The sequence below is a fragment of the Amblyraja radiata genome, chromosome 28 (assembly GCF_010909765.2).
Source record: "Amblyraja radiata isolate CabotCenter1 chromosome 28, sAmbRad1.1.pri, whole genome shotgun sequence".
Taxonomy (NCBI): domain Eukaryota; kingdom Metazoa; phylum Chordata; class Chondrichthyes; order Rajiformes; family Rajidae; genus Amblyraja; species Amblyraja radiata.
The window spans coordinates 1,792,370-1,820,195 of NC_045983.1; the positions used below are offsets into that span (position 1 = coordinate 1,792,370).

At 48.5% G+C, this 27,826-nt stretch overlaps 2 protein-coding genes across 2 annotated transcripts in view; both read right to left on the reverse strand.

Annotated features, from left to right (window-relative positions):
- Nucleotides 1-1,858, reverse strand: part of LOC116988716 (protein phosphatase PTC7 homolog) — an 82,801-nt gene extending 80,943 nt beyond the window's left edge. The window contains exon 1 of the mRNA XM_033045556.1: nucleotides 1,608-1,858. Coding sequence (XP_032901447.1) covers nucleotides 1,608-1,797 — 190 coding nt within the window. The 5' untranslated portion in view covers nucleotides 1,798-1,858. The remainder of the gene's footprint in view (nucleotides 1-1,607) is intronic.
- A 5,132-nt stretch (nucleotides 1,859-6,990) lies between these two features.
- On the reverse strand, nucleotides 6,991-15,964 carry prkrip1 (PRKR interacting protein 1). The gene is made up of 6 exons (XM_033045557.1): nucleotides 15,822-15,964; nucleotides 15,415-15,493; nucleotides 13,520-13,620; nucleotides 8,569-8,654; nucleotides 8,253-8,320; nucleotides 6,991-7,341 (listed from the first exon to the last, which is right to left on the reverse strand). The coding sequence occupies exons 1-6, from the start codon at nucleotides 15,927-15,929 to the stop codon at nucleotides 7,238-7,240; spliced, it is 546 nt and encodes a 181-aa protein (XP_032901448.1). The 5' UTR covers nucleotides 15,930-15,964; the 3' UTR covers nucleotides 6,991-7,237.
- Nucleotides 15,965-27,826: the final 11,862 nt, after the last annotated feature.

Here is a 27,826-nt window from a genome sequence, read left to right on the forward strand (position 1 = left end):
CACATCCTATCTGCTCAAGTGCAAACAAATGCCTCTAAACTCATTATCCGGCAGCTCATTCTACAGCAGACAATGATCCCAAACATACTGCTTAAGCAACAAAGGAGTTTTCTGAAGAACTGCAGTGTTTAATCAAACATGATATTCCCTTCATAAATCCATAGTGACTTTCCTCAATCACATGTTTAAGAAGGAACTGCAGATGCTGGAAAATTGAAGGTGGACAAAAGAGCTGGAGAAACTCAGCTGGTGAGGCAGCATCTATGGAGTGAAGGAAATAGGCGCTGTTTCGGGTTGAGACCCTTCAGTCTGAAAAAGGGTCTCGACCCGAAACGTTGCCTATTTCTTTCACTCCATAGATGCTGCCTCACCCGCTGAGATTCTCCAGCATTTTTGTCTACCTTCCTCAATCACATTATCATTTTCTAAGTTTAACATTAAATTCTTTATTATAGATTCCAGCTTTTGTCCCTGCCATTGGCACAGGCTCACAAGTCAGTAGTTTAATTTTGTCACCCTCCTTTCTTAAACAGTGGGGTCATGTTTGCTACTCTCTAACTTCCAGGATCTACACTGCTTTGGAAAAAAGCTAAATCATCCACTATTTTCACAGCAATTTCTTTCAAGGACCTATGGGTCATCAAATTCTTAGCGTGTATCATCAGCCTTGAGTACTTTTTAAAAACAAATACTAATTAGTTTCTCTTTGAATTTTCAACACTCTGTGTTTTGTTTTGCCTTTTACAATGAATTAAGAAACAAATAACTTCTCCCACTACCATTTCCTGATTCCCCACTTCAGTCATTTATTATATTTTCAGAATAAAAGGAAAAACAAACGTGCAGAAATTCTACAGGTTAACAAGGCATCAAAAAGAGCATTCTAATTTATTTCTCAAAAGGATAAAAATCAAAAGTAGAAAAGTGTTTAAACCGTCAGTTCTTAATTACCCCTGTACTTCCTCTTTCCCCTTGGCTTCACTCAAGGTGACTGACTGACTGAAGGTCACAGGCAAGTCAGAAGGTTTTGGTTTTGATCACGGGAGTGAGAGATAAGGGGGAGGGGGAAATGGAGAGCAGGGTGATTTCCAGGCAAGTAGGGGGTGACCAGTGGGGGTTGGATACGGGGGACAGGTCGACGGATCAGGGGCGATAGCTGGGGCCAGGCGGGGTTGAACGAAAGGTGGGGGACAGAGGGGGGAGGGGTGCGACTGGTGCGGGTCGGAGGTGACATGTGGTAGACGGACCGGGGGGGGGGGGGGGGGTGACAGGTGGGAGACACACCACCTTGGAGGGGTTGGGTGACTGGGGAAGTGGAGGTTGACAGGTGGGGGACGGACACGAGGGCAGGGGGCGTGAAGGGATGGTTGGGTGTCGGGTGAGGGGTGGGATGCAGACCATCAGGGTGACAGGTGGTTAATGGCCACTGGATGGGAGGGGTGGGCGATGGAGTGGTGAGTGAGGGACTGACGGCAGGACACAGGCGTGGGGGTTGGGGTGGTGACTGGGGTGAGGTATGAAGGGTATGAAGGGTGTAAGGGGTGAATGGGGTGAGATCTGGGGGACGGGCGCCAGTCCCCGGCATCTCATCGAAGCCCGGGTCTTACCGATCACGTCGGCCAGCCTGTGAGCGGCTACGAAGCAGGCGTCGTCGCCGTAGCCCGTGCCCTTGCCGCGGTCCTTGCCGAAGCCGCAGCCCGCAGTGATGAGCCGGTACTCGCGGCGGTCGGAGCGCCGGAGACCGCTGCCCAGCAAGGCGCGGGCCAGCAGGCGGCCGTAGGCCAACACCGACTGCATCGTCCGCTCCGGCGCGGCCCGGGAACCGCTCTCACACCGGCCGGCCGGTGCCTCACACCGCCCCGCCCCGCCCCGCCCCCACCGCTGACAGACACGACCCGCAGCCACTCAGCGCTGCGTCGCCTCCGATACGTCCCGCCCCGACTGCTGATGGACGTCACCCGCAGCCACTCAGCACCGACCCGCCCCTCCACGACCCCGCCCCGCAGCCATTCAGCGCCTGCGCTGCCTCCGATACGTCCCGCCTTCACTGCTGATGGACAGGATCCGCAACCACTCAGCAGTCCCCAACCCTATATGGCCCCGCCCCCCACCACGACCCGGAGCCACACAGCAACGGCCCTCCGCAGCCTTGTCCCGCCCCCCGGTAATTGACACACCCTGCAGCCACTCAGCGCCCGCGACGCCATCCAATCACTAGAGGGGTAGGTAGCGAAGGGGCCTGTCGTTGTACCGCCCCTTCAGAAAAGGTGCCAACCCCCAGTTTGACATTGACTTGCCTAATTTCAGATAGCCCTTGCTTTCTCTCCAGCCCCTTCCCGAGATGCTGCCTGTACCGCTGAGTTACTCCAGCTTCTCCAAACTCCCCTTCGCATTAATTCTTTCTTCGTTCTTTTTTTCTATGTACCTTTTCATATCTCTTTGCCGTGACTCTCAGGTCTCCACCCGAAACGTCAACTATTCCTTCTCCAGAGATGCTGATTTAATAGCCTGATGGCTGTAGGAAATAAGCTGTTCTTGAACCTGAATGTTACAGTTATAAGGCCTTTTTTCCCCAATGGCAGGAGTGATATGAGAGTGTGGTCGGGGTGGTGCGGGTCTCTGATGATGCTGGCTGCCTTTTTGAAGCAGAGACACTTATTGATCCCTTCGATGGTGGGAAGGTCTGTATACGTGATGGCAGTCTTCTTTGCTCCTGGGCATTCAAATTGCCGAACCAGACTGTGATGCAACCAATTAATATGCTCTATACTGTACACCTGTAGAAATTTAAGAGAGTATTCAATGACATACCAAATCTCCTCAATCTTCTAGAGAAGTAGAGGCATTGATGGGCTTTCTTTATGATTACATAATTGTGCTAGATCCAGCACAGATCTTCAGAGATATGCACGCCAAAGAATTTGAAGCTTTTGACTCTCTCCATCACAGTCCTGTCGATAAGGGCAGGTCTGTGGATCCTCGTCCTTCCTTTTTGCAAAATCCACAATCATTTCCTTGGTCTTACTAACGTTGAGAGCAAGGTTGTTGTTGTGGCACCATTTGCTCAGCTGATCGATCTCCCTCCTATACTCTGACTCATTATCAAGCGTAACTCGTCTAACAGTCATGTCATCGTCAAACTTGAATATGGAGTTGTAACTGTGTCCGGCTACACAGACGTGAGTATAGAGTGAGTAGAGCAGGGGACTGAACACAGCCTTCAGGTGCTCCCATGCTGATAGTTATCAAGGAGGAAGTGTTGTTGACAATTTGTACAGATTGTGGATTGTTGATGAGGAAGTCAAGGATCCAATAAAGATTCATGTGCAACGTCTATCTCTGCTATAGTATTATGTTCTATCGATGTGGCCATTGTCTACATCAGCACAGCCCAGGCAGCTGCTTTGTCAAGCACCTGCCCCCTATCCGTCATGGCCATCTGGAGCTCCCAGCTGCTTACCACGCCAGTTCCCCTCCCCATTCCAATACCGACTCGTCTGTCCTCGGCTTCTTCCTGCCATGGTGACGCCCCATGCAAACCTGCAGTGATTTCTTGGGGCTGAGATGATTAACATCAAACAGACGGATGGATGGTGCGGACAAGTTGGGCCAAAGGGCCTGTTCCCATGCTGTAAGACTCCATGGCTCTAACTATATCCTTCTTCCTATGTGCACGCAAAATACAACGTGCTGGAACTCAGGAGTGAGGTACCGTATGTGGCGAGAATAGACAGACGTTTCGGTTGGGACCCTTCTTCAGCCTGGCGTGGGGAGAAAGCGGGAAGAGAGATGGGGGCAGGACAAAAGCCTGGCAAGTGATAGGTGGATAGAAGCAGGAGGGAGGGGGTGGGGGAGGTTGTTGGTAGATGGGTGGAGAAAGTGACAAGGGCTAGAAGTGAAATAAAACAAAAGGGTGTCAGGTAAGAAGAGGAGTGAAATGAAATGCGGGAGATAAGTTTTTATATGGGTTTCAGTAAAACGGGGAACCCAGGGACAGGAGGTTTAGTTTATGTATACGCACTGGGGTTGGGCAGGGAGGATACGAAAGCAAGGCATGGGGAGAGAGGCATTATTACTTGAAATTGGAGGTCAATATTTATACCGTTGGGTTGTAAGCTACCCAAACAAAATATGAGTATGCTCATAGACAAGGGTGAGAGATCACAGCTGCTTCCCATGCAAACTGGATGTACGGTGTCAAGTTACTCTACGCCCCAATTTCCCAGGTGGTCTCATATAACACACAAACAGGACCTTCAGTCCAATTTGTCCATGCCAGCCAGATGTTTAACTGAGTCAGTCCCATCTGCTCCATTTAGCCAATATTCCTCTAAACCTTTCCTATCCATGTACCTGTCCAAATGACCTTTAAATGTTATTGTTCTTGTCTCATCTGCTTCCTCTGGCAGCTCATCCCATACACCCAGCACCTTCTCTGTGAAAAAGTTGCCCTCGGTTTCTTATTAAACCATTCCCCTCTCACCTAAAGTGCAGGCCAGTTTTTGATTCCCCTGGCCTGGGAAAAACATTCTCTGCATTTACTCTATCTATGGCTCTTTATTTGTCACATGTGCAACTGCAGTGAAATTATTTTTGCGCATTCACACAAGGAGGCACAGCATGTTCTGATGCCATTTCCAAAGTCTGTCCTACCCGCACACTCGATCTACTGGAGCAGTTCCTGATCTGGGTAAGCCCCAGGCTCATGCAGGGCCTTCCTCCACGCCCTCGACCGAATCGGCCCGCGATTCAACGTTCCCCTCCTCGCCCACATCTATTCCCCACATGATTTTATATACATCTATAAGATCACCCCCATAGCCTCTTGTGCTCCAAGGAGTAACATCTTAGCCTTCAACTAATTTTGCTTTATAATGAGAACCAAGCCCATTGCTAATACTAACATTCAGGAGAACAGTTGGGTGGGAGGCACGCTTCGAAAATGTGATGAAGGATTATTTGTGCATCAACAGACAGTGGTCAATATCCAGGCTGGATATCCAATCTCCAGAAGTTGCAGAAAATTCAGATTAGGCCTGGAACTTTGATAAGTGAACCTGGGTATTACACAGATAACACATACGCTGAATGTGATTTAGGATGAGCAAGGTTAAACACAGGAATGGGAACACAATGTAAATGGAGGAAGAAGACTGAAGGGATGATGAATTAACAGTTCGACTATGGGACATTTAAAGATAGCTCATGGTTGCCAAAATGCAATTTAAAATAGGGTAATTAGGAATTGGACATTGGGTACATAAATGGTTTAAAATACAAGTCAAAAACATGATTGTGGTTACAGGACGCCGATCAAGGACAATTGGGTGCAGAGTTCAGACTTGGGTTATTCTTCTCAGAAAGGATGTGTTGACATTGGAACCGGTCCAATATCATTCACCAGACTGACACCTAGTGAGATAGCGAAACCATAAACATTTACTACACTTTTCCTGATGATTAGAAATGACTTCCTACATTACAACAGCGAACACAACTCAAAAGTATATCCTTGCGACATCCTAAAGGACACAACATAAAAGTATTTCCCCTTCTTTCTCTCTCAATATGCAAAGCCCGGTCTCTTTCTCTATCTATCTATCTATATCTATCCATATAATATTAAAACTCTGTGGCTGGCTGGCTGTGTGTGTTTCTGACTTGTGGCTGCCAGCCTTTGATGCGTTGCTACGCCAACGTCAGACCCAGAAACGCCGAGTTTTTTTCCATTTCGGTAGAGATTTCACTTTTCATTCAAAGTATCCACTCCTCATTAAATTTCGTCGTGTTTATGTACACATTTTAAATAAAATCCTTCACCCCCCCCCCCCCCCCCCCACTCACTCATTTTGCCGCCTCCTGCTGGCCAGCGACCATAACGGCTGCTGGCGCCCGCATCTCGCCTCAAAGACGCCATTTAAAAACAGCCGCACTGCTGATTCCTGAGCCGCTTGAGTTGGAGGACCACGTCTCCCGTGGGGGCTACGGGTAGGGAACGGCTGCATTGGGGGAGCAGACCCAACGGGTCTGCACTTGGTCTAGTCTCCTTTAAAATCTCGGATCCTTTCTTTCCTCTCTCATTCCACCTCTTCGCACCTTTGCATTAAGAGGAACTTTCCAAGCGAACAAGAGAAATATAAAGTAACAAAGGGAATAACAAGGTCAATCTGTAATATCTTAAAATGGGTGTAAATCCACCTTAATTCTCTTCAAGTATGACGGTATGGAATCCACAACCCTAGACTCTATACACTGGCAAGACCAAACGCAGACTGGACGATCGTTTCGCTGAACACCTTCACTCAGTTTGCCTTGGCCTACCCGATCTCCCAGTTGATAAACACTTCAATTCCCCTTCCCATTCCCAAACTGACCTTTCTGTCTTCTAGACTTGATGGGTCGAATGGCCTATTTCAGTTCCAATCACTTATGACCTACTCTTCGCTTGGGATCTGCCTTTCCCTCCCCTCAATAACCAGGGAAGTGGAACAGGGTAGACACAAAATGCTGGAGTAACTCAGCGGGGCAGGCTGAAGAGAAGGAACGGATGACATTTTTGGTCGAGACCCTTCTTGACCCGAAACGTCACCCATTCCTCTCCAGAGGTGCTGCCTGTTACTCCAGCATTTTATGTCTACCTTCGATTTAAACCAGCATCTGCAGTTCTTTTCTACATGAAGTGGAACAGGGGCTGGATCCAGATGGCTTGATGCAAAATGGCAATACTTAAAGAGGGAGAGTGGCGAGAAAGATGCATGAAAGGTTAGGGGGAGAAGGCAGGAGAATGGAGTTGAGAGGGAAAAATATTTCAGCCGTGATTAAATGGCGGAGCAGACTCGATGGGCTGAATGGTCTAATTCTGTTCCTGTCTAATGGTTTTATAGGAGTGGGGGCAGTGCAAACAAAACTTTCCTTCTGATCCAATTTACTTTTGCATTACTGAGTTTGAGTTATTTTACTGAGCTCAATATACACACTTAAAACAGAAAAGTTTGTATAAAATGTTTACTAACTTTCTATGTTCATTAAATTGTACAACAGTCAGAGCATAGCAAATCATCTCCTATTTGAATATCAAATGTAGCAAATAATTACATGAAGTGAACGTCAGAGGGTTTGCTTGCCTTTGCATAGAAAGGGAACCTTCGTTCAAAGTCCCTGATGAGCAAACACCATTATCACTCATCAATTGACAATGGGGTTCCAGCACAGACCGCAACGCCCATCAGGAATCGGGTTACCGACCACCCATAATAAAACTTGGTGCTTCAGAATCATCTGGCTTCTCCTCTGGAACTTCCACCTCCACCTCCTCTTCACCACTGCTTGAGGTTTCAGACCCTAATGCACAGATTGGAAAATATTTCACTCTAATGCACAGATTGGAAAATATTTCACTGATACATGGATTAATCTGAAATATCCTGCCTTCTATTATTTTCCTTCTTGCAATTAAAGTACAAAGTTCCTAGAATAATTTTACATTTTCCTTCATGCAAATAATTCAGTGTTTTCCTTATCTACTACTAATAAATATTAGCACCATGACACATTGAAATATACAGATAAATATCACATATTTACAGCACAATGGTGCAGCTGTAGTCGCTGCCTTACAGAATCAGATTCGATCCTTCAGCCCACTGAGTCCACGCCGACCAGTGATCAGCCCATACACGAGCACTATCCAACACACTAGGGACAATTTACAAATTTTACAGAAGCCAATTAACCTACAAACCTGTACGCTTTTGGAGTGTGGGAGGAAACTGGAGCACCCGGTAAAAACCCACGCGGTCACAGGGAGAACACTTACACACTCCGCACAGACAGCACCCATAGTCAGGATCGAACCCGGGTGTCTGGCGCTGTGAGGCAACAACTCTACCGCTGTGCCCTGTACCATCATTATCAGTTCAGTTCTAATATGGACCAAAGGGCTGAAGTATTCCCAACTTTCCACACATGCTGCCTGCCTTGCAAGTGCCTCTAGCATTATTTTTTTTTCTCGAATTAGTGGTGGTGTTGATATGAGGTCCAAAGTTCATCATGTTCAAATAAAGCCCAGATTACAAACAGTTTGATCCCGTTTCAAACAATGACAAAGGTGAATTCAGCACTAAGAAACCAAATTGGTGATGGAAAACTAAAGACCCAACACTGAATTGAAGGAAATTTCTACTCACGCAGCATTGGATGTCAGTTCGATATCGTTAAAACAGTGGCAAGGTTGATACAAATTCATAACTCACCATCAATGTCTTTCTTTTCTTCCTCCTTTACTTTCTTTGCCAATATTTTCTTTTCTTTTAACTTCTGACTGTAATGAGAAAAAACATCCTGAAATTCAAGCGCTCACAGTTGACTCAAACATCTCAGGTAATCACTACAATTAGGAAAGAGACCTATGCTGCATTTTCCCAAAAATCTGTACTCTGAATGTTCACAAATTAAGGGATATCGGTATGCAGCAACTCCTTTGATTTCAGTGGGGATAAAATAACAACATGTCACTAGCTGTCATGGCCAATCACTAACAATGTCCCCTGGAACTTATGCTGCTCTTACCGTTTCTTCCTGCGTTTATCTGTCCTCTCTTCTGCTGCTCTCTTGTTCTGGTCTACTTTCCTCTGGAATTCTTTGTCCAGACGATGCTAAGAAGTAAAAGATCTGACCATGAAGTGAAGCCACACGGGACAACATCAAATACACACTGAATAGTAGGCAGATTTACAGTAGGCAACAATGGCTAGCAATTGTCCATTGCCATAGCAATGCATTACAGATGGCCCCACGGTGGACAGTAAAGTGCTCAAGGCACCCATTACAATCACCATCATCACATAGTGCCAGTATTTACCATCTTTCTAATTCTGGGAACCAGGCTTTGGTTACAGATACAGATCGGAAACAAGCCCTTCAGCCCACTGAGTCTACGCCGTCCAGCGATCACCCTGTACACTAACACTACCCTACACATGAGGAACAATTTACAATTTTACCAAAGCCAATTAACCTACAAACCTGCACGTCTTTGGAGTATGTGAGGGAACCGGAGCACCCGGAGTCACAGGGAGAATGTACGAACTCTGTACAGACAGCACCAGTAGTTAGGATCGGACCAGGGACTTTGATACTGTACGGCAGCAACTCTACCGCTGCACCACTGTGCCTCCCCTGCAGCCCTTCCAGCAGAGGGTTATCACTGAATCAGCAGTCACATCATAGACAGTCATGCAGCATGGAAAATACCTTTCAGCCCAACTCATTCATGCTAACCAAGACATCACATCTAAGTTAGTCCCATTCCTCTATGTTTGGCCCATATCCCTCCAAACTTTTTTTATCTATGCACCTGTCTAAGTGTCTTTTAAATGCTGTTACAGTACCTGCCTCGCCTACCTGCTCTCGCAGCTCGTTCCATATACTCAGACAGCACGGAAACATACTCTTTGGCCCAATTGGTTTATGCCCTCAAAAATGGCCCATCTAAGCTAGTCCCATTTGCCTTCTAAACCTTTCCGAACCGTGAACCTGTACAAATGTCTTTTAAATGCCGTCATGCTACCTGTTCTCACTATCTCCCCTGGCAGCTCGTTCCATGTACACACCACCTTCTGTATGAAAATTGCTCCTCAGTCTCAAAATATCAATGCTTGCTGCAAACAACGATGACTATTTTTTTATTCAACAGAATATACATTATACAGCAATATGCCCAAGGGAAATTACTCAACATTTATTTACATCTATTATATTACTAAAAGTCTGATCTTGACCACTTTTGGCTCGCTGTGCTGCGATTTCTGAGAGAACGCCGCCACCTACGGCCGTCATTTTTGGCCACCTCGCCCAGAGCCCCCCTCCCCCTTCCGGGACCGGAGGATTTTTCCCATCGATGACAAATCAGAGAGATATTAATGTTTTTTAAAAATTCACCATTCTCTCTGCTGCCCCTGCTGGAGGGAGGGGGAGGGACTATAAAACCAGGAAGTGGTGTGCCTCACTCAGTCTCTACAAGATGGATGAAGCCAAAGGGTCACATCTCTGTGAGCTCTGAATAACACTGAACAAATATCCTACTCAACTGTGAGTCCCCTTAATGTGGTTTGAAAATGAAAATATGGTTTGTTTGAAGTAAAAAGGCACTGCCTGCTAATGGTTGTTTGGGTGCTTTGGCTTGAAGTTGAAAGGCACTACTTACTGCAAATGGTGGCTTGGGTGCTTTGGCTTGAAGTTGAAAGGCACTACTTACTGCAAATGGTGGCTTGGGTGCTTTGGCTTGAAGTTAAAAGGCCCTACTGCAAATGCACTTACTTCCTGTTTGCACTGTATATTGATTTTAGATAAAACGCTACCACTTACGTCTGTGATTTTTGGCCATCTTACTCAGTCCCCCTCTGCTGAGCAGGGGCAGAGAATTCTTCCCATCAATGAAAAATAAAAGTGTTATTAGTGTTTAAAAAATGTTGAGAATCTCTCTCCTGTCAATCACGCCATGAAGGCCACACCTTTTCCGGTGGGAGGGGGAGGGGTTATAAAACCCGGAAGTGTGGGTGTGGCTCAGTCTCTGCATGATGGGTGAGGGAGAGGTCACGACTGTCTGAGCTGTGAATCAACTGAACACACTGAATGTCTACTGAACTGTGAGTTTGGTGTTTTGTGTGGTTTTATGGTGGTTTCACCCTGCATGAAATGGTATGAAACTGCATTTGAATTTGGTGGCCTTGCACCCTGCTTCAAATGGAATGAAACTGCACTTGAATTTGGTGGCCTTGCACCCTGCTTGAAGCGGAATGAAACTGCACTTGAATTTGGCGACCTTGCATCCTGCTTGAAGTGGTATGAAACTGCACTGAATTTGGTGGTCTTGCATCCTGCTAGAAGTGGTATGAAACTGCACTTGAATTTGGTGGCCTTGGATCCAGCTTGAAGTGGTATGAAACTGCACATGAATTTGGTGGCCTTGCTCCCTGCTTGAAGTAGTATGAAACTGCACTTGAATTCGGTGGCCTTGCACCCTGCTTGAAGTGGTTGGAAACCGCACTTGAATTTGGTGGCCTTGCACCCTGCTTGAAGTGGTAGGAAACTGCACTTGAATTTGGTGTCCTTGCACCCTACTTGAAATGGTAGGTAAATGGATTTGAATTTGGTGACCTTGCACCCTGCTTGAAATGGAATTTCAAGGAATAGCCATGAGTCAACTGCCAACCCACCAGCTGTGAGTGAGGTGCCAGCAGATCAGGGTTGAGGGACTGAGCTGCCACCCCAAGAACCCATACCAGCGCTCCAGAAAGCCCCCCCACTGGCCACCAATATTGGAATTGGTGGAGAGGTGGAATATTGCGTCGGGGGACCAGCCCTCCCGTGTGAACATGGGACCCAACGGGTCCCACTTAGTTTAGTAATATATATATACTTCTAATAAGTCTCTCCTCAACCTCTGATGCTAGAGAAAACAATCCAAGTCTATCCAACCTTTCTATGTAGTTGAAACTCTCTATCCAGGCAGCATTCTGGTAAACCTCCTCTGCGCCCTCTCTAAAGCCTCCATATCTTTCCTGTAATGTGGCAACAAAAACGGCATTCAATACTCCAAATGCGGCCTAATCAAAACGCTAGTTGGAATGTCACAAAATTTTGAGATTTAAAAAATCAAGCCTGTAATTTATCCCATCAGATAAAGCATTAAAAAAACGTTAATATTTACCTTTCATATCTTCAGTATTAAAAATGTTATGGTCATTTTCATACTAGGAAATTAGCATCTTGTTCCCTATTGACTAAAATCAAAAGCTGTGATCGAGGACAAGCCTTGTCACAAGGGCAGTTTTACAAGGATTGTAACAACGTTACCTAGAGACTTCCTAACTCTTATACTCAATGCCCCTAGCAACGAAGGCAAGCATACCATACACCTTGTTTACCACTTTATCTATTTGTGCTGCCACCTTCAGTGAGCTATGAACTCAGACCAAGATCCCTCTGCGCATCAATGCTGTTACGGGTCTTGGCATTAACTGTATACTTTCCCTTTACAGTTAACCTCCCAAAGTGCAACACCTCATGCCATTTAACCACATGATTAAAGTCCATCTGCCATTTTTCGCTCATTTCCACAGTATATCCTGCTGTATCTTCTGACGGTACACAAAAATGCTGGAGAAACTCAGCGGGTGCAGCAGCATCTATGGAGCGAAGGAAGTAGGCAACGTTTCGGGCCGAAACCCTTCTTCCGACAATCTTCATAACTGTCTGCAACTCCTCCAATTTTCGTGTCATTAACCCATCTACATTTCTGTCTAGGTCATTTATATATATCCCAGGATGGTCACACACATCCATCTATCTTCCACCACAACCCTCTGTATTCTATGAATAAGCCGGTTCTGCAGATGGTCGGTGCGGACTGGATGAGCCAAAGGGCCTGTTTCGGCACTGTATCTCTAAAAAAAAAGGAAACTAATAACATGCAGCTAAAATAGCAATTAGTTTAAATGGGCTAATGCACTAGGTGGCAAAACGTCATCTTATAATGTCACTGTATTGATTACAAATACATAATCCTATATAGGTGAATTAAACTCCCTTCATGCATCGGTACTTCCAACTCAGGAATCAGTCCAATAAACCCGCGTTCCATTTTCTTGATGCAAAGGACATCCTTCATAACATGAGGATCAAAACTGCACACAACACTCAAGACAAGATCTCCCCAAACCCTTGTACAACTGCAGCAAGGTGTGCATACACCTGTACTCGAAGCCTCTTGCAATGAAGGCCACCTGACCATCGTCTGAATGTCTAAATGTTTGCAGCAACTAAAGCTTGCTTTTAACAAATGGTATAAAGTACATCCAGCTCTTGGTGAATGTCCCATTTTCTCAAATCACCATTCCGAATAGAAGCTCTTTCTGATTTTAGAACCATAGTGGACAACCTCACATTGTCCACATTAAATTACATCTGCCATGCATTTGCCAACAACAAAAAACTTGTCTAAATCAGTTGGGAACCTCTTTGCAACCTCTTGACAGTACCCTAAAATTTGCAAGTTGTTACATTTAGCTCCTGTCATCCAAATCTAGCAAATAGTGACAAGCTGGGCCCAGCACTGTTGCCTCCCTGCAGTATCACTGTAGGCATTGCCTGTAAAAAACTTGCCCCGCACAGGAGTCACTGCCTGTTTAGAAACTTGTCCCACACATTTCCATCAAAGTTTCATCACTCACCTTATAGCTATGCCCTCCAGTGTTGGACATTTCCATCTTGGGGAAAAGGGTTCTGACTGTTTACCCAATCAATTCCACTCTGACTGTTCCTAAGAAAAATAACCTGTCTATTCCTACCGTTTCCAGTCTCCCAACTAATTCTCAGTCCATGCCAGTATATTACCCCCAATCCCAAATGCTATATTTTGGAATGTTAACCTACCTGACTTCTGAAATACACATTCACTGGGTCCCACTTTTCCTACTAAATGTCAATGACACACGTCTGTTTCTCATTTTTCCATTACCTGGATTGCTTGCTTCTCCATGAACTCCTCCCTCATGTACTCCCTGCGACGTAGGTGTCTGTAGACATGGAACTCTCCACTCCCTGCACCGGCACTTGACCCTGCAACCACGGCACAAATGTCACACTCAATTTGCTGGACATCGGGTTTGTACAGTCAAGATAGCACTCAGCGTTTGAGAAAAGGCAAAACCTCTCCAAGTCCATAGCCCACTAAAGGTGGCAGCAAAAATAGATAGGGTGGTAAAGAAACCATATGGTATGCTTAGCTTCATTGTTAGTGGCATCGAATATAAGAGTCGGGAAGCTATGATGCAGCTCTACAGGACTTTGGTTAGGCCGCATTTTAAGTATGTTCAGTTCTGGTCGCCCCATTACAGAAAATAATTTGGAGGCTTGGGACCTGGTGCAGAAGGCTGACTAGATTAGAGGGTTTCAGCTACAAGGAGAGGTTAGATAGACTTAGATTGTTTTCTCTGAAACGTCAGAGGTTGAGGGGAGACTTGATTGAAGTATATAAAATTATGAGAGGCATAGATAGGGTAGGCAGGTAGAACCTTTTTTCCCCAGGGTGGAAATGAGGGCGTAGCAATAAGGTGAGAGGGGAACACTAGGGGGCGTAGCAATAAGGTGAGAGGGGGAAAGTTTAATGGGGATGTAAGGGGCAAGCTTTTTAAAGAGTGATGGGGGCCTGGGATGCACTGCCAAGGGTGGTTGTGGACGCAGATACAATAATGGTGTTTAAGAGACTTTGGATAGACACATGGAAGTGCAGGAAAAGAGTGATATGGATCATGTACAGGCAGATGAGATTAGCAGGCACGTGAAATCAGTTTAACAGCATCATGATCGGCACAAACATTGTTCCTGTGCTATCTGCTCATTTGCAAATTGCAGAACTTCTGCTGTCAGGCTTACTGCACCATGAATGAGCAGTACGTCATCATTTGTACCCCAATAGGATAAAACGGGGCAGAATTTACATTGGCTTGTCATTGCTTTCTCAAATAAGTATAAACTTATCTCAGGCAATCCTCCCAATGGGAAGTTGCGAAAGCGAGCTACAGGGAACCACAGGCGGAAATCATTGGGGGAGGGAGACTAGCAGGTGGGAAACTAAGTTTAGGAATCATTGCTCCCAAGTACAAATAAAGAAAAGGCCATAGACACAAAAAGCTGGAGTAACTCAGCGGGAGCACCTCTGGAGAGATGGAAAGGATGACGTTTTGGGACAAGACTCTTCTTCAGACTATTGAAAAAGTAAAATAAAAGTAAAAATAAAAAGTCCAGCTGGCTTATTGGGGGTGTGTATTAACTGGAACTATCAAACTATCGGTGGCACAGCGATAGAGTTGCTGGCTCACAGCGCCGGAGACCCGGGTTCGATCCTGACTACAGGTGCTGTTGTATGGTAGTCAATGCCAAGACTCTGAACAGCATGTGCAGGGGGATCTTGGAGTCTACGTTCATATCCCATGGAGTTTGCACTGTCCCCCCCGTGACCGCGTGGGTTTTCGCCGAGATTTTCTTTCCTCGGTTTCCTCCCATACTCCAAGATGTACAGCTATGTAGGTCAATTGGCTTGGTGTATGTGTAAATTGTCCCTAGTACGTGTAGGATAGTGTTAATGTGCGGACTCAGTGGGCCGAAGGGCCTGTTTCCGCTTTGTATCTCTAGACGAAAACTAAACTAAAATATAAATTTCAGATTGAGGTGATTGTCAATGGATTCAGCAGGACTTGGCCCAGCTGGATATGGCAAATGGAGTTTAACCCAGACAAGTGTGAAGTGTTGCTTTGGGTTTGTCAAATGCAACAGAAAAAGTATACAGTTAACAGCAGGACCATTCATTACCCAATACCAAAGCAGAGTTTTTAATGTAAAAGCACCACCTACCCATAACATCTCGAACAAATTCTGGGGGTGGCCGTGGAGCCCATTCCTTGGGTTTTTCAGCGATGGATACTTGTTTCTCCTACAACAAATAAGCAAAACTTAAGCTGAATATCTTAACCCAAAGTAACCTCACAGCTGGCCTGGGTCTGCTCTAGCACCAGCTAGGTCTGCCCTTAACCCCAATCCCACTCACCCCTTGGCGAGGGGTGATAGTTCCCCCCCCCCGGGTGGGTTGACCCCCAACATAGGGGGCGCGGGGGTAGTGGGTCGACCAACTGTCTCTCAGACATGGTGAGGGGAGAGTAGACCCCCTTAGACGGGGAGGGGCGAGGATCGTCTCTCCCTTTTCTGGGGAAGGGGTTGTGAACCACGGTTCTCTCGGGGGGGGAGGGAGGGTGGGCCCTCACCGGGTGCCTCATCAGGCGCTCGAGCTTCAGCCGCTGTTCCTCGGCCGCGTTGCGGGGGATGACGAGCGGCTGCGCCCCACGGCCGGCCCGCGCGCCCCGCTCCGCCATCTTGCTGCCCGCCCATAGACAGTGACGTCAGTGGCAAGCTGCGGCGGCGGCACATGAGGACGTCATGGCGCCGCGGGGAGGGCGCACGGCCGACGGCGCGTGGACTGAGGCGGGAGCGTGCACGTCGGTGGAGGCGGGAATGCGCACGGCGGTGGAGGCGGGAACGCGCACAGCGGTGGAGGCGGGACGGAGGCGGGAGTGCGCACGGCGGTGGAGGCGGCCCTCAGGTACGCGCATCCCCGCGGCCTCGCTCGCACCCCTCTGTCCGTCACCACCAAAGATCATAGAGCGATCTTTGGTCAGCACCCACCCTGGGCCCGGCCTCTCCTCTCCGCCCTCAGGCCAGACAACGCCCCTCCTCGGGGGCGCCCACACCGGTCAACAACCCTCCAAATGCAGGGTTGTCAACTCTCACGCATTGAGCGTGAGACTCGCGCAATTCTCACGCTGATCAAAAAATAATCATAATAAAGAAAGTCACGAACAATTCAATTCGCCCAAAGCTTCCAGATCTCCTCCACACTCACTAATGATAATAGGTTTATGTCGGCAGGTTTCCTGTAAAGAACAAGCAATTTGATTGTATTGATGCACACTATTTAAAATGGCAATGTAACTGCAGTACTAATGATGCCATTTGACATTCATGGAACCAAAATCTGCAGGTGCTGGAAATTCAAAATAAAGCAAAAAAATGTTTTAGAGGTGAGTAAAAACCACGAGGGGAATATATAAGGTGAATGCATGTGCATGTGAATTTTCCAGGTTCGGCAGAGGTTCACCTGCATCATCTCCAACCTCATCTATTGCATCCGCTTCTCTAGGTGTCAGCTGCTCTACATCAGTGAGACCAAGTGTAGGTTTGGCGATTGCTTCGCCCAACACCTCCGCTCAGTTCGCAATAACCAACCTGATCTCCCGGTGGCTCAGCACTTCAACTCCCCCTCCCATTCCGAATCCAATCTTTCTGTCCTGGGCCTCCTCCATGGCCAGAGTGAGTCCCACCGCAAATTGGAGGAGCAGCACCTCATATTTCGCTTGGGTAGTTTACACCCCAGCGGTATGAACATTCACTTCTCCAATTTCAGGTAGTCCTTGCTTTCTCCCTCTTTCCCCTTCCCTTCTTAGCTCTCCCACAGCCCACTGTCTCCGCCTCTTCTTCTTCCCCCCCCCCCCACCCCTACATCAGTCTGAAAAGGGTCTCGACCCGAAACGCTCCATAGATGCTGCCTCACCCGTTGAGTTTCTCCAGCATTTTTGTCTACCTTCGATTTTTCCAGCATCTGCAGTTCTTCCTTAAACATAAGGTGAATGCATAGTCTTTCCCGGGATATGTGATTCATGGGCATTGGTTTAAAGCAGGGGTGTCAAACTACCGGCCGCATCCAGCCAATCCAATCCGGCCCATGGGATGATTTGGGGGAAAAAAAGTAGTTTACATTCCCGTGCAGATGGTGTGATAGGTGAGACCCAGACCCAGACACGGCGGTGGTCCCAGCACCGACCCCTGAGGCACCGCTCACACCTCCCACCCTCACCTCCGCGGCTCTGTGTCCGTCGGCCGCTCTGCCCACACCACATGGAGTTTTAACCCCTGCCCGGAGCCAGGAGCGGACCCATTGAGAGGAGGGGTCGGTACCGCCTCCGGAATCTCGGGCTAAGGCTCCGTTCCGATGTCCGACCCTCGGGTCACTGACCCTCACCTTTCCCTGACACCAGCTGGACACAGTGCACCTGGGCTGGCGGGGGGGCGGGGGGAAGAGATGGGGGTTGGGGGGGGGGGAGGTGGGGGAGAGGGAAACGTTCCCCGGACGTCGCCAAGTCTCCGGATTTCCGCTCACTCCGGGTGTTGTTGCCGCTTCACTGACACGCACTCACACACAACCTAACACACAACCTAACACATACAAGTTTAAAGGGATATGGGCCAAATGCGGATAAATGGGACTAATTTAGATGAGGCATCTTGATCTGCATGTACACGTTGGGATGAAGGGCCTGTTACCATGCTGTAAGTCTATGACACATTGTAGAAAGGGTGCAATTGCTCTGGAGAGAATCCAGGGGCGATTTATTAAGATGTTGGCAGGACTGGAATTTTTTTTCACTTTGAAGAAAGATTTGATAACTGGGATTGTATTCTCTGCAGCAACAGAGGTGAAGAAAATACTTAGTTGAGGTGAATAATATTATGAGAATAGGACCTGTTTCGCTCAACAAAGAATGTAGGAAGGTACTGCAGGTACTGGTTTAAACTGAAGATAGACACAAAAAGCTGGAATAACTCAGGGGGTCAGGCAGCATCTCTGGAGAGAAAGAGTGGGTGATGTTTCGGGTCGAGACCTTCAGACTGAGGAGGTTGAAAACCAGCCATAAAACACAATGACTGGAGATGTGTGTTATCCAACTAATGGGAAGAAATCGGAATCATGTGTTCATCTTTATTGATGTGACACCATAATAAATATATTACAGAAAAAATAATTTAATGGGGTGGCACGATGGCGCAGCTGTAGAGTTGCTTTAGAGCTTTACAGCACCACAGACCCAGATTTGATCCTGACTACGGGTGCTGTCTGTACAGAATTTGTACATTCGCCCTGTGACAACATGGGTTTTCTCCAGATATTCCAGTTTCTCCCACATTTGAAAGAAGTGCAGGTTTGTAGGCTAATCAGCTTATTTAAATTGTCCCTGGCGTGTAGGATACAACTGGTGTATGTTAGACTGCTGGTCGGTGTGGACTTTGTGGGCAGAAGGGCCTGTTTCCATATATATTAATTTCATTGAACCATATACTTGTTTGAATATTTGGCATTATTTTCATCTTATTTCTATAGTCAAAGGGTAAGGTTAATTAATTTATTTGTGCAGAACAGTGATGGAAGTCTGACTCCTCTTGCCTTGTTTCTATGTTTTCTTTCTCTATATATATGCATAACAGCATGAATTATAATCTGATTTCCATACATGAATATACTAAGGTCATTCATGTGCTGCACCTGTTGATCAGAGCCTGGCTCTACTGTGGAATGTAATTAGGAATGTAATTTAGCCTAACCTTATTCATACCTAATCCAATTTAAAGCATAAATGTTGCATTCAAGTGTAAGTTAAAAGACTCGCTATAGTATGTACCAGATTGCACAGTTTTAAGCTGAAAAATGCAAAAGCTCCCTACCGTAGCCTCCCACACCCTCCCCCCTCAGTCGCTATGCTCCCTCGGGCTTGGTCGTTGCGCTCCCTCGCAATTTCTCACTCAACTCTCACCCAATGTGGGCAGCCCTGCAAATGCACCAGGGTTCTGTCAAGGTGCAATGTCATGTCGCCTTCTTCATTGTCTTTTGCATATCTTCCATTCATTTGTTCTATGTATCTTCTATATCTCTTGTTTGTCTCTCCCCGGACCCTCAGTCTGATGAAGCGTCTCAACCCGAAACGCCACCCATTCCTTCTCTCCAGAGATGCTGCCTGTCCCGCTGAGGTACTCCAATATTTTGTGTCTATCGTCAGTGTAAACCAGCATCTGCAGTTACTTCCTGCACATGGTTCAATCAGGGGCGGAAAACCCGGGGGGGGCCAGAGGTGACACGTCCCCCCCATGTTTTGAGAGGTGGGCGACATCCCCGCCAGGTTAACCTGCCTGGGCTTGCGGGAAATATGTCCAGTACGGAGAAGCAGCGCTGGTATCCCATCAGTCCAGGCAGGGCTGTTAGTTAACCCGGTGAGGCAGGCAGTTGAGCTGCATTTAGTGCTGGATTGAGCCTCCGAAGCCTCGCGAGTGTGCGCATGCGCGCGCGGACTCCAGAAAATTGTGTCCTGCGTCCTCTCCATGTTTTGATAGTGAGTTCCATTCTTGGGTTCAATGGTGCTTTATTTGTCACCTATGCAACTGCACAGTGAATTTATTTTTGCATATAAAACACATGAAGGCGCCGCCATGTTTTAGCGCCATTTCCAATGTCCGGTGGGCCCATGTGCTCGATGTACTGGTGCATCTCCCACCAACCAATTTCCCGTTTCTCGTCCATCCATCATTGTGTCCTGCAGTTGAAGGCGTGGGAGGCATTACCCTCTCTTTCCCTCTCAACCCCATTTTCCTGCCTTCTCCCCATAACCTTTGACACCCTTACTAATCAAGAACATATCAATCTCCGCTTTAAAAATACCCAATGACTTAGCCTCCAGAGCCGCCTGTAGCAATGACTTTCACAGATTCACCAACCTCTTGACTAAAGAAATTCCAACATCTCATTTCTAAAAGTACATTGTTTTATTCTGAGGCTGTGCCCTCTGGTCCTGGACTCTCCCGCTTGGAAACATCCTTTCCTCATCCACTCTATCCACGCATTTCACTAATCGGTAAGGTTCTATGAAATCCCTCCTCATTCATTTGATAACCCAACCTATTAAAACAAGCATGTCATATGCCAGCTTCACCCAGTTGTTATTACTTTCAGTGATAGTGAGAAGATCTCTTCGATTATTAACATTTCATCGTACCTTACACTTACTGGACATGTATGAAAGACACAAAGTGCTGGAGTAAAGCAGCAGGTCAGGCAGCATCCCTGGAGAAGTTGGGGAGGTGACGTTTCGGGTCGGGACCTTTACTTCACACTTCGGCAGAATCTCCCGAAGGCCGCTGCCATACCTCGGCATCAGGCCTGGGAACCTGCCTGGTGTGGGAGACTTGTCCGAGGCTCCTCCCTTGCTCGACCCCATGTCCATGAACCAGAGAGAAATGTGGAGGGAATCAACAACGGCAGCAAACGCTGGACAAAGGACCGGTAAGGAGAACTGGGGGTCTTACCTTTCATGCACTCCAGGTCTGTTGCAGGAGGTGTCCACGGGGCATAAAGCTCAAAGCCAATTTACGGGATCGTCAGCACCGCCATTCAATATGATCAAAGGGGGGGCCACGGTGGTGCAGTGGTAGAGTTGCTGCCTTACAGCACATCCAGCGCCAGAGACCCGGGTTCGATCCCGACTGCGGGTGCTGTCTTTACGGAAATAGTACTTTCTCCCCTTGACTGCATGGGTTTTCTCCGATATCTTCGGTTTCCTCCAACACTCCAAAAGCATACAGGTATGTAGGTTAATTGGCGGTGTGTGTGTAAATTGACACTTATGTGTGTAACATAGTGTTAATGTACGGGGCAAGGCTAGTCGGTGCAGACTCCGTGGGCCGAAGGGCCTGTTTCCGCGCTCCATCTAATTCATGTACCTGACCCAATCTCTATAATACTAAAAGTCTCTCTATTATTTGTGTTTGTGCCACGACGTGTCTCTGTGTCAATCTGGTTTTCCTATCTTCTTCCCAACGCGAGGCCACAGCCTTCCCATTTTCACACACCCTACTTACATTTTTCCCCTGGTGGCGATAAACATCTTCCCGTTGCATTCCCACCTATATTTCCGAAGTTATTACTCCTTGAAATTTGAAAAACAGCCCCAAAAACTAACCCATTTCGGGAAAAAAAATCTGAATTACGTCCCGATGCATTCCCTAATCCGGGAGGGAAGGGCACTCCAGCGCTCCAACGGCAGTTTACACATTTTTTAAATTTTTTTTTAAAAAGGAATGACGTCACAATGTACTCCCCCACTCCTTTTTTTAATCATACAAATACTTTTATTCAAAAAAATTAAAATAAACATACGGACTATTAACACAATCAAAGGCTGCCTATATTGACAGTTTACAAACAAACGGTCATCAAATTAATATTTTGCCAACTCTATCAACAATGCACTCGACCTCCCGCGGTGACCAGCGTTCATGGAAGGCCTCCAAAGTCACCATGGACATCGCATGTTCCCTCTCCAGGGATACGCGAGCACAGACATAGTCCAGGAAAAGGGGCAGACAGCCAACCCCGTTGCAGCCATGGCCATCTTGGCCAGGCCCAGGAGCAGACCAACAGGGAGACCCCCCCTCTCCATCCCGACCCTCTCCCCTCTGTACCGGTGCTCAAATATCAGATGCGTGGGGCTAAAATGCAGCCAATACTTGAGGAGCAGCCCCTTCAGATAGTCGAACAGGGGCTGCAACGTCTCACACTGCATGTACGCGTGGAACACGGTCTCTTCCTCGCCGCAGAAGTGACAGGCGGCTGGCGAGTCCATGAACCGGCTCAAGTACCTGTTACAGGCCACAGTTACACTCTCCACCCCAGGTCCCCGATGTAAAGGGGGAGGGCTCCCTTATAGAGAGACCTCCACTGGGGTCCGCTCCCGTCGTCAGGTGGTAACACGGACCGCCAGGGCGTGACAGGACAGATGACGAGGGTAAGCAAGTTCAAGTTCAAATGTATTTGCCACATGCACCATCAGGTGCAGTGAAATGAATTTACCATGCAGCGTTACAAATAGAAAGGACATAATATACATCATAATTCACAGCATTCTTCACTGTGGTGGAAGACAATACAGTTCAGACAGTCCTCCTCCTCTATCCTTGTTCACCCATGGTCGGGACCCTGACCATCCATAGTCGCCGCTATGGACGGCCCGATGTTCGGGCCCTCTGGTCGGGACGGTCGGATCGCCGACGTCGGGACAGGTCAAATCGCCGATCTCCTTACCGGAGACCGCGGCTTCCAGATGTTGTAGGCCGCAGGCCGGCGGTCGGAGCTCTTCTCTGGCGACCCCCAGCGAGGGATCGCCCATTCCACGATGAAAGGTCCGCTCCACGCCTGCAGCCAGAAGCTCCACAGACAGAGGCTCCAGGATGTTGTAGGCCGTAGGCGAACTCCGCGAAGGGGGTCCGCGATGTTAAAGTCCCGCTACGCCGCCGCTGAAGCTCTGGGCCCGACTCCGGGCCCGACTCCGGGAAAGGCCACACCAAACCAGCTGTAAGGCCGCAAGGAGGGGGGCGAAGAAGCGACAAGGAAGAAAGTCACCTCTCTGTCGAGGTGGATGCCTGAAAACGGTTTCCCCCTATTCCCCCCCACATAAGACATACAGAGAAACACGAAAACATACTTTTGGACATACTAAAAAAAACAAAAAAGTCGAAACAATGAACCCGCTGTAAGGTGTGCAGGAGCAGCCTGTACAGTACGCAGCTCTCAGCGTTAAACATAGAAACATAGAAAGTAGGTGCGAGAGTAGACCACCAGGTCCGTCGAGCCCGCACCGCCATTCGCTCATGGCTGAACACTAAACAGACACACTTACCCACAAACAGTAGACACAAGACACAGAACACAAGACACTACCCTCCCCTTCATACCGCTATCACCCCTCTCCACCCCAAGAACCGCGTGATCTCCTGGGGGAGGCAAAAAACCGGATAAAAACCCAGGTCCAATTCGGGGAAAAAAATCCGGGAAATTCCTCTCCGACCCCAATCCAGGCAATCGACACTTGTCCAGGAGATCACTCAGGTCTTACTATACTAACCATACCTAGGTCCATATCCCTGCCCTCTCCCCGTAGCCCCTTATCCCCTCGGCAGCTAAAAAACCATCTATTCTAGACTTAAATATATTTAACGTTTCTGCTTCCACTGCTCCCTGGGGCAGTGAATTCCATAAATTAACCACCCTCTTGGTGAAGAAGTTCTTCCTCATCTCAGTTTTAAAAGAGCCCCCCCTTATTCTGCAACTATGTCCCCTAGTTCTAGTTTCCCCGATCATTGGGAACATCCTCGGTGCATCCACCCAATCAAGGCCCCTCACGATCTTATATGTTACGCTGGGTATTTCGAAAAGGCGGCTCATGTTGCGTGGGGCCGGTTCTCTGGAAGGGACCCGGGCCGTAGGTCCTATGAGCAATTCCGATGAAGCAGGGGTGACCTCGGCCGGAATCGCTCCACGTACCATCCTCGATACCCACTTTTTTTTTTTTTTTTTTTTTTTTAAATCAAAAATATTTATTCAAATATTAAAATAGTATTGACACTACAATAAAACAAAACACCACCATAATACAAGACGAACAAATATGCTCAGCAACTGCTAAACAATTATATTGCAATCCTTGTCAAGGATACATTCAACCCCCCTCGGTGCACAGCGGTCCCGGAACTCCCTCAGGGTGCCCGTAGACAGGGCGTATTCCCTTTCCATCCGCACCCGGGCACGGACGCCGATACCCACCTTGGCAGGGTGAGGACCAGTAACCCTCGCAGTCACAACACCCCCCTCACTCTGTGGAGCAACGCCTTAGCTGAAGGTGACCAGATTCCTGGCTTTAAGTATATCTCAATAAAAGCCAGGCAACTCCCGCCCAGCGTCTCGACTAATGCCCGCTGCCGGGACTGTGTGCCCTCCAGGAGGCAGCGCCCCAGGCAGAAAAAGTACGTTGCCAGCGCGTGCCATCTCGGAATACATATACCTCCGCTGGGTTCTGAGACGGAGAGCCGCCGCCTGGGTATGGACGCAAACCAGCGCCTGAACACCCTCCTCCAACTGGAGACTCAGAACTCCAGCAGAGACCCAGTGATTCCTCTCTCCCCAGAAGAAGTGCACCAACCTCCTCTGGATCATGGTGACAAATAAAGAGGGTAGGACCAGAGTGGCCAGCCGGTACCACAACATAGAGGCCACCAACTGGTTTATGACCAATGCTCTCACCTCTCACCAACGCCCTAGTCATGCGATGACTTTCGTCTCTAGCTCCTGCCAGTTCGCTGGCCAAGCCCCCTCAGTGGGACTCGGGTAGACCCCCAGCTGGAGGAGGTATGTGGTGCTCCACGCATAAACTGCCATCTCCTCCGGCAGGGAGTCCACCTGCCACTGACCCACCAAGAGACCAGAACACTTCCCCCAGTTGATCCTGGCAGAGGATACAGCTGAGAAAACCTGCTGGCACTCACGCATCCTCCGCAGGTCAACAGGGTCGGTGAACATCAGAAGGACATCATCGGCCTAGGCCGAGAGAACCACCTCCACCCAGACCCAAAGCCAGGCCTGCCAACCACCTCCGGAGAAGACACAGGAATGGCTTCACGCAGATTGAATACAGCTGGCCGGACATGGGATATCCCTGACGTACTCCCCTCCTAAAGTGAATGGGGGCCTACAAAGAGCCATTGACCTTAACAAGGCATTCCGCAGCAGCGTACAAAAGCCGGACTCGGACCACAAAGTGCGGTCCAAATCCAAACGCCTGCCAAGTCCCAAGAAGGTAGTCGTGATCCACCCTGTCAAACGCCTTCTCCTGGTCAAGGGAGAGAAAGGCGACTGACTGTCCATCCCCCTGGCACAGATGGATCAGGTCCCGCACCAGATGGATATTGTCCTGGATGGACCGTCCCGGGACCGTGTAGGATCGAACCAGGTGGATCACTTGGGCCAGTACGGAACCCAGGCGATTCGCCATTGCCCGTGCAAAGACTTTGTATTCTGAGCTGAGGAGAGAGACCAAGCGCCAGTTCTTCAAAAGTTGGAGATCACCCATCTTGGGCAGCAGGACAACGACAGAAAGGCATCTCCCCAGTCTCCAGGCTCTCCCCAAGGACCTTCATGTAGTCACCCCCCAGGACATCCCAGAAGGCTCGAAGAAACTCCACTGTCAGCCCATCCAGTCCTGGAGACTTGCCCCCCCCCCCCCCCGAGCTGATGCAGGGTAGCAGTCAGCTCCTCCAGAGTTAAGGGATCATCGAGGCGCTCAGCCGCCTCTTTGCACACTACGGGTAAGCTCTCCGACAGAACCCCCTGTGCATCCCCACTAGATGTACCTGCGGAGAACAGAGTCCTGTAGAAAGACCGAACCGAGGCACCGATGCTCTGGATCCGTGGCAGAGGAGCCATCATCCGCAAGCAACTCAACGAGCTGCCTGCGGGCTCCTCGCCACTTCTCCAGAGAGAAGAAAATGGTGCAACATCTGGACTCGTGACCTCACATACGTGCCCCGGGACCTCCTAAGCTGCAAGTTCCTCAGTGCTCCCTTCTTCTCCTGGTACTCCGCCACTCGCACGAGTCCCCACCAGTCCAATCCAGGCGAGACTCTGAGTCGAGCAACTCTCTCTCAAGCCAACTGAGCTCAGTCCCGCCACTTGGGCGACACCCTCGCATAGTCCTGGCAAAACAAACAGACGTAGTCCTTCCCCACATCCCACAACTGCCTTAGGGAATGGAAACGCCCCTGCCTCTCTCCACTTCACCCAGAACTTCCTGAATGAATCCCGGAATCGGCGATCCTCTAGCAGCCGGCTATTAAAATGCCAGTACGCGGACCCTGCCCATGTGCGCGCTGGGATAATGTCCACTCGCACCAGGCAGTGTTCCGAGCAAGGCACCAGCCACATGGAGGCCGCCAAGACACAAGAGACATCGGCCTTGGAAACGTACAAGTGGTCAATACGGGAACCACCACCTCAAGCCTGTACGAGAAGGCACTAGAGTCAGGATGGAAATTTTACCACGCATCAACCAGCTCAGAAAAGTCTACCAGCTCTCTTAGAGTCTTGACTGCTGCCGGGTCACGCTGAACGCCAGAGCGATCTCTCGCCTCGAAGGTACAATTAAAACCTCCCCCAAGGAAAACACACTCTCCACGGTCGATGTTATTCATCAAAATAGTCACTTCCGGGGTTAAGTACTCTGGGATGCAGACCATCAGGCCCAGGGGATTTATCAGCCTTCAGTGCCATCAGTCTACCCAACACCATTTCCTGCCTAATGTGGATTGTCTTCAGTTCCTCCGTCACCCTAGATCCTCTGGCCACTACTATATCATGAAGATTGTTTGTGTCCTCCTTAGTGAAGACGGATCCAAAGTACCTGTTCAACTCATCTGCCATTTCCTTGTTCCCCATAATAAATTCACCTTTTTCAGTCTTCAAGGGTTCAACTTTGGTCTTAACTAATTTTTTCCTCTGCACATACCTAAAGAAGCTTTTACTATCCTCCTTTATATTTTTGGCTAGCTTACCTTCGTACCTCATCTTTTCTCCCCGTATTGCCTTTTTAGTTATCTTGTGGTCACTGCCTCCTAATGGCTCCTTAACTTCAAGTTCCTTTATCAAATCCAGTTCATTACATAACACTAAATCCAGAATTGCTTTCCTCCTGATAGGCTCCAATAATCCATCACGGAGGCACTCTACAACCTCCCTTTCTTGGGGTCCAGTACCAACCTGATTCTCCCAGTCTACCTGCATGTTGAAATCTCCAGTGTGAAAGAGCCATCTTTTAGATGCGCTGGGACGCATCCTCAGTGATGTGACCTGGGGTCATCGGGTGTTTTGGGTCTCACAACATCAGACACCCTCGCCCAGGCGATCCTGCCGGGATTGATCAAGCCCCGACGTGTCCCAGCAGCCCACGGATCAGCCTCTTAATCCAAAGCCACCTAGTGGCTTTCTCTGCGGCTTGGCTTGCGGATTGAATGGCCCTCTTCTTTGCCAACTGGTTGAGGACTTTGCAGAGTGGGCGTCCTGCAAAACCTCTACTGCCCACCTCCATGAGCTCATAGTATGTTTTCCAGCCGCTGCCCTGGCACATCTCCACCAGTTCCTGGTACTTTACGCGTTTCCTCTCGTTAGCCTCTTCAATACGCTCTTCCCAGGGCACTGTCAGCTCCAGAGTGATCCGCTGTTTTGTCACTTCGGAGGTGATGATCATGTCTGGCCGGAGTGATGTTGCTGTGATGTGCTGTGGAAATTTCAGCTGTTTGCCCAGATCGACGTGCAGCTGCCAGTGAGTGCCTGTGTAGAGGAGGCCCGTCCTTGTTTTTGGTTGTGGTCCGGGCTTCTCTCCAGCTTTGACAAAAGTGATTGATTTCTTTGGGGCATGGTGGTGTTTGCTGTTACCGATGGCAGTGGCTATGCTCTCAGCAACCACCTTGAGCACCTGGTCATGGAACCACCGATGGCGACCTTCCCCAAGGGACTTTGGGCAGCTGCTGAGGAGATGTTCTAATGATCATCTTCCAGAGCAAAGTG

What these genes read in the sequence shown, in the direction of transcription:
- prkrip1 (XM_033045557.1), bottom strand. Translation starts at nt 15,929, where the DNA reads ATGGCGGAGCGGGGCGCGCGGGCCGGCCGTGGGGCGCAGCCGCTCGTC. An exon ending in TGGAGAAGCAAGCAATCCAG is followed by an intron (nt 8,655 to 13,519) that starts GTAATGGAAAAA and finishes TTTACTTCTTAG; the next exon opens with CATCGTCTGGACAAAGAATT. An exon ending in AGAAAAGAAAGACATTGATG is followed by an intron (nt 7,342 to 8,252) that starts GTGAGTTATGAA and finishes TCTGTGCATTAG; the next exon opens with GGTCTGAAACCTCAAGCAGT.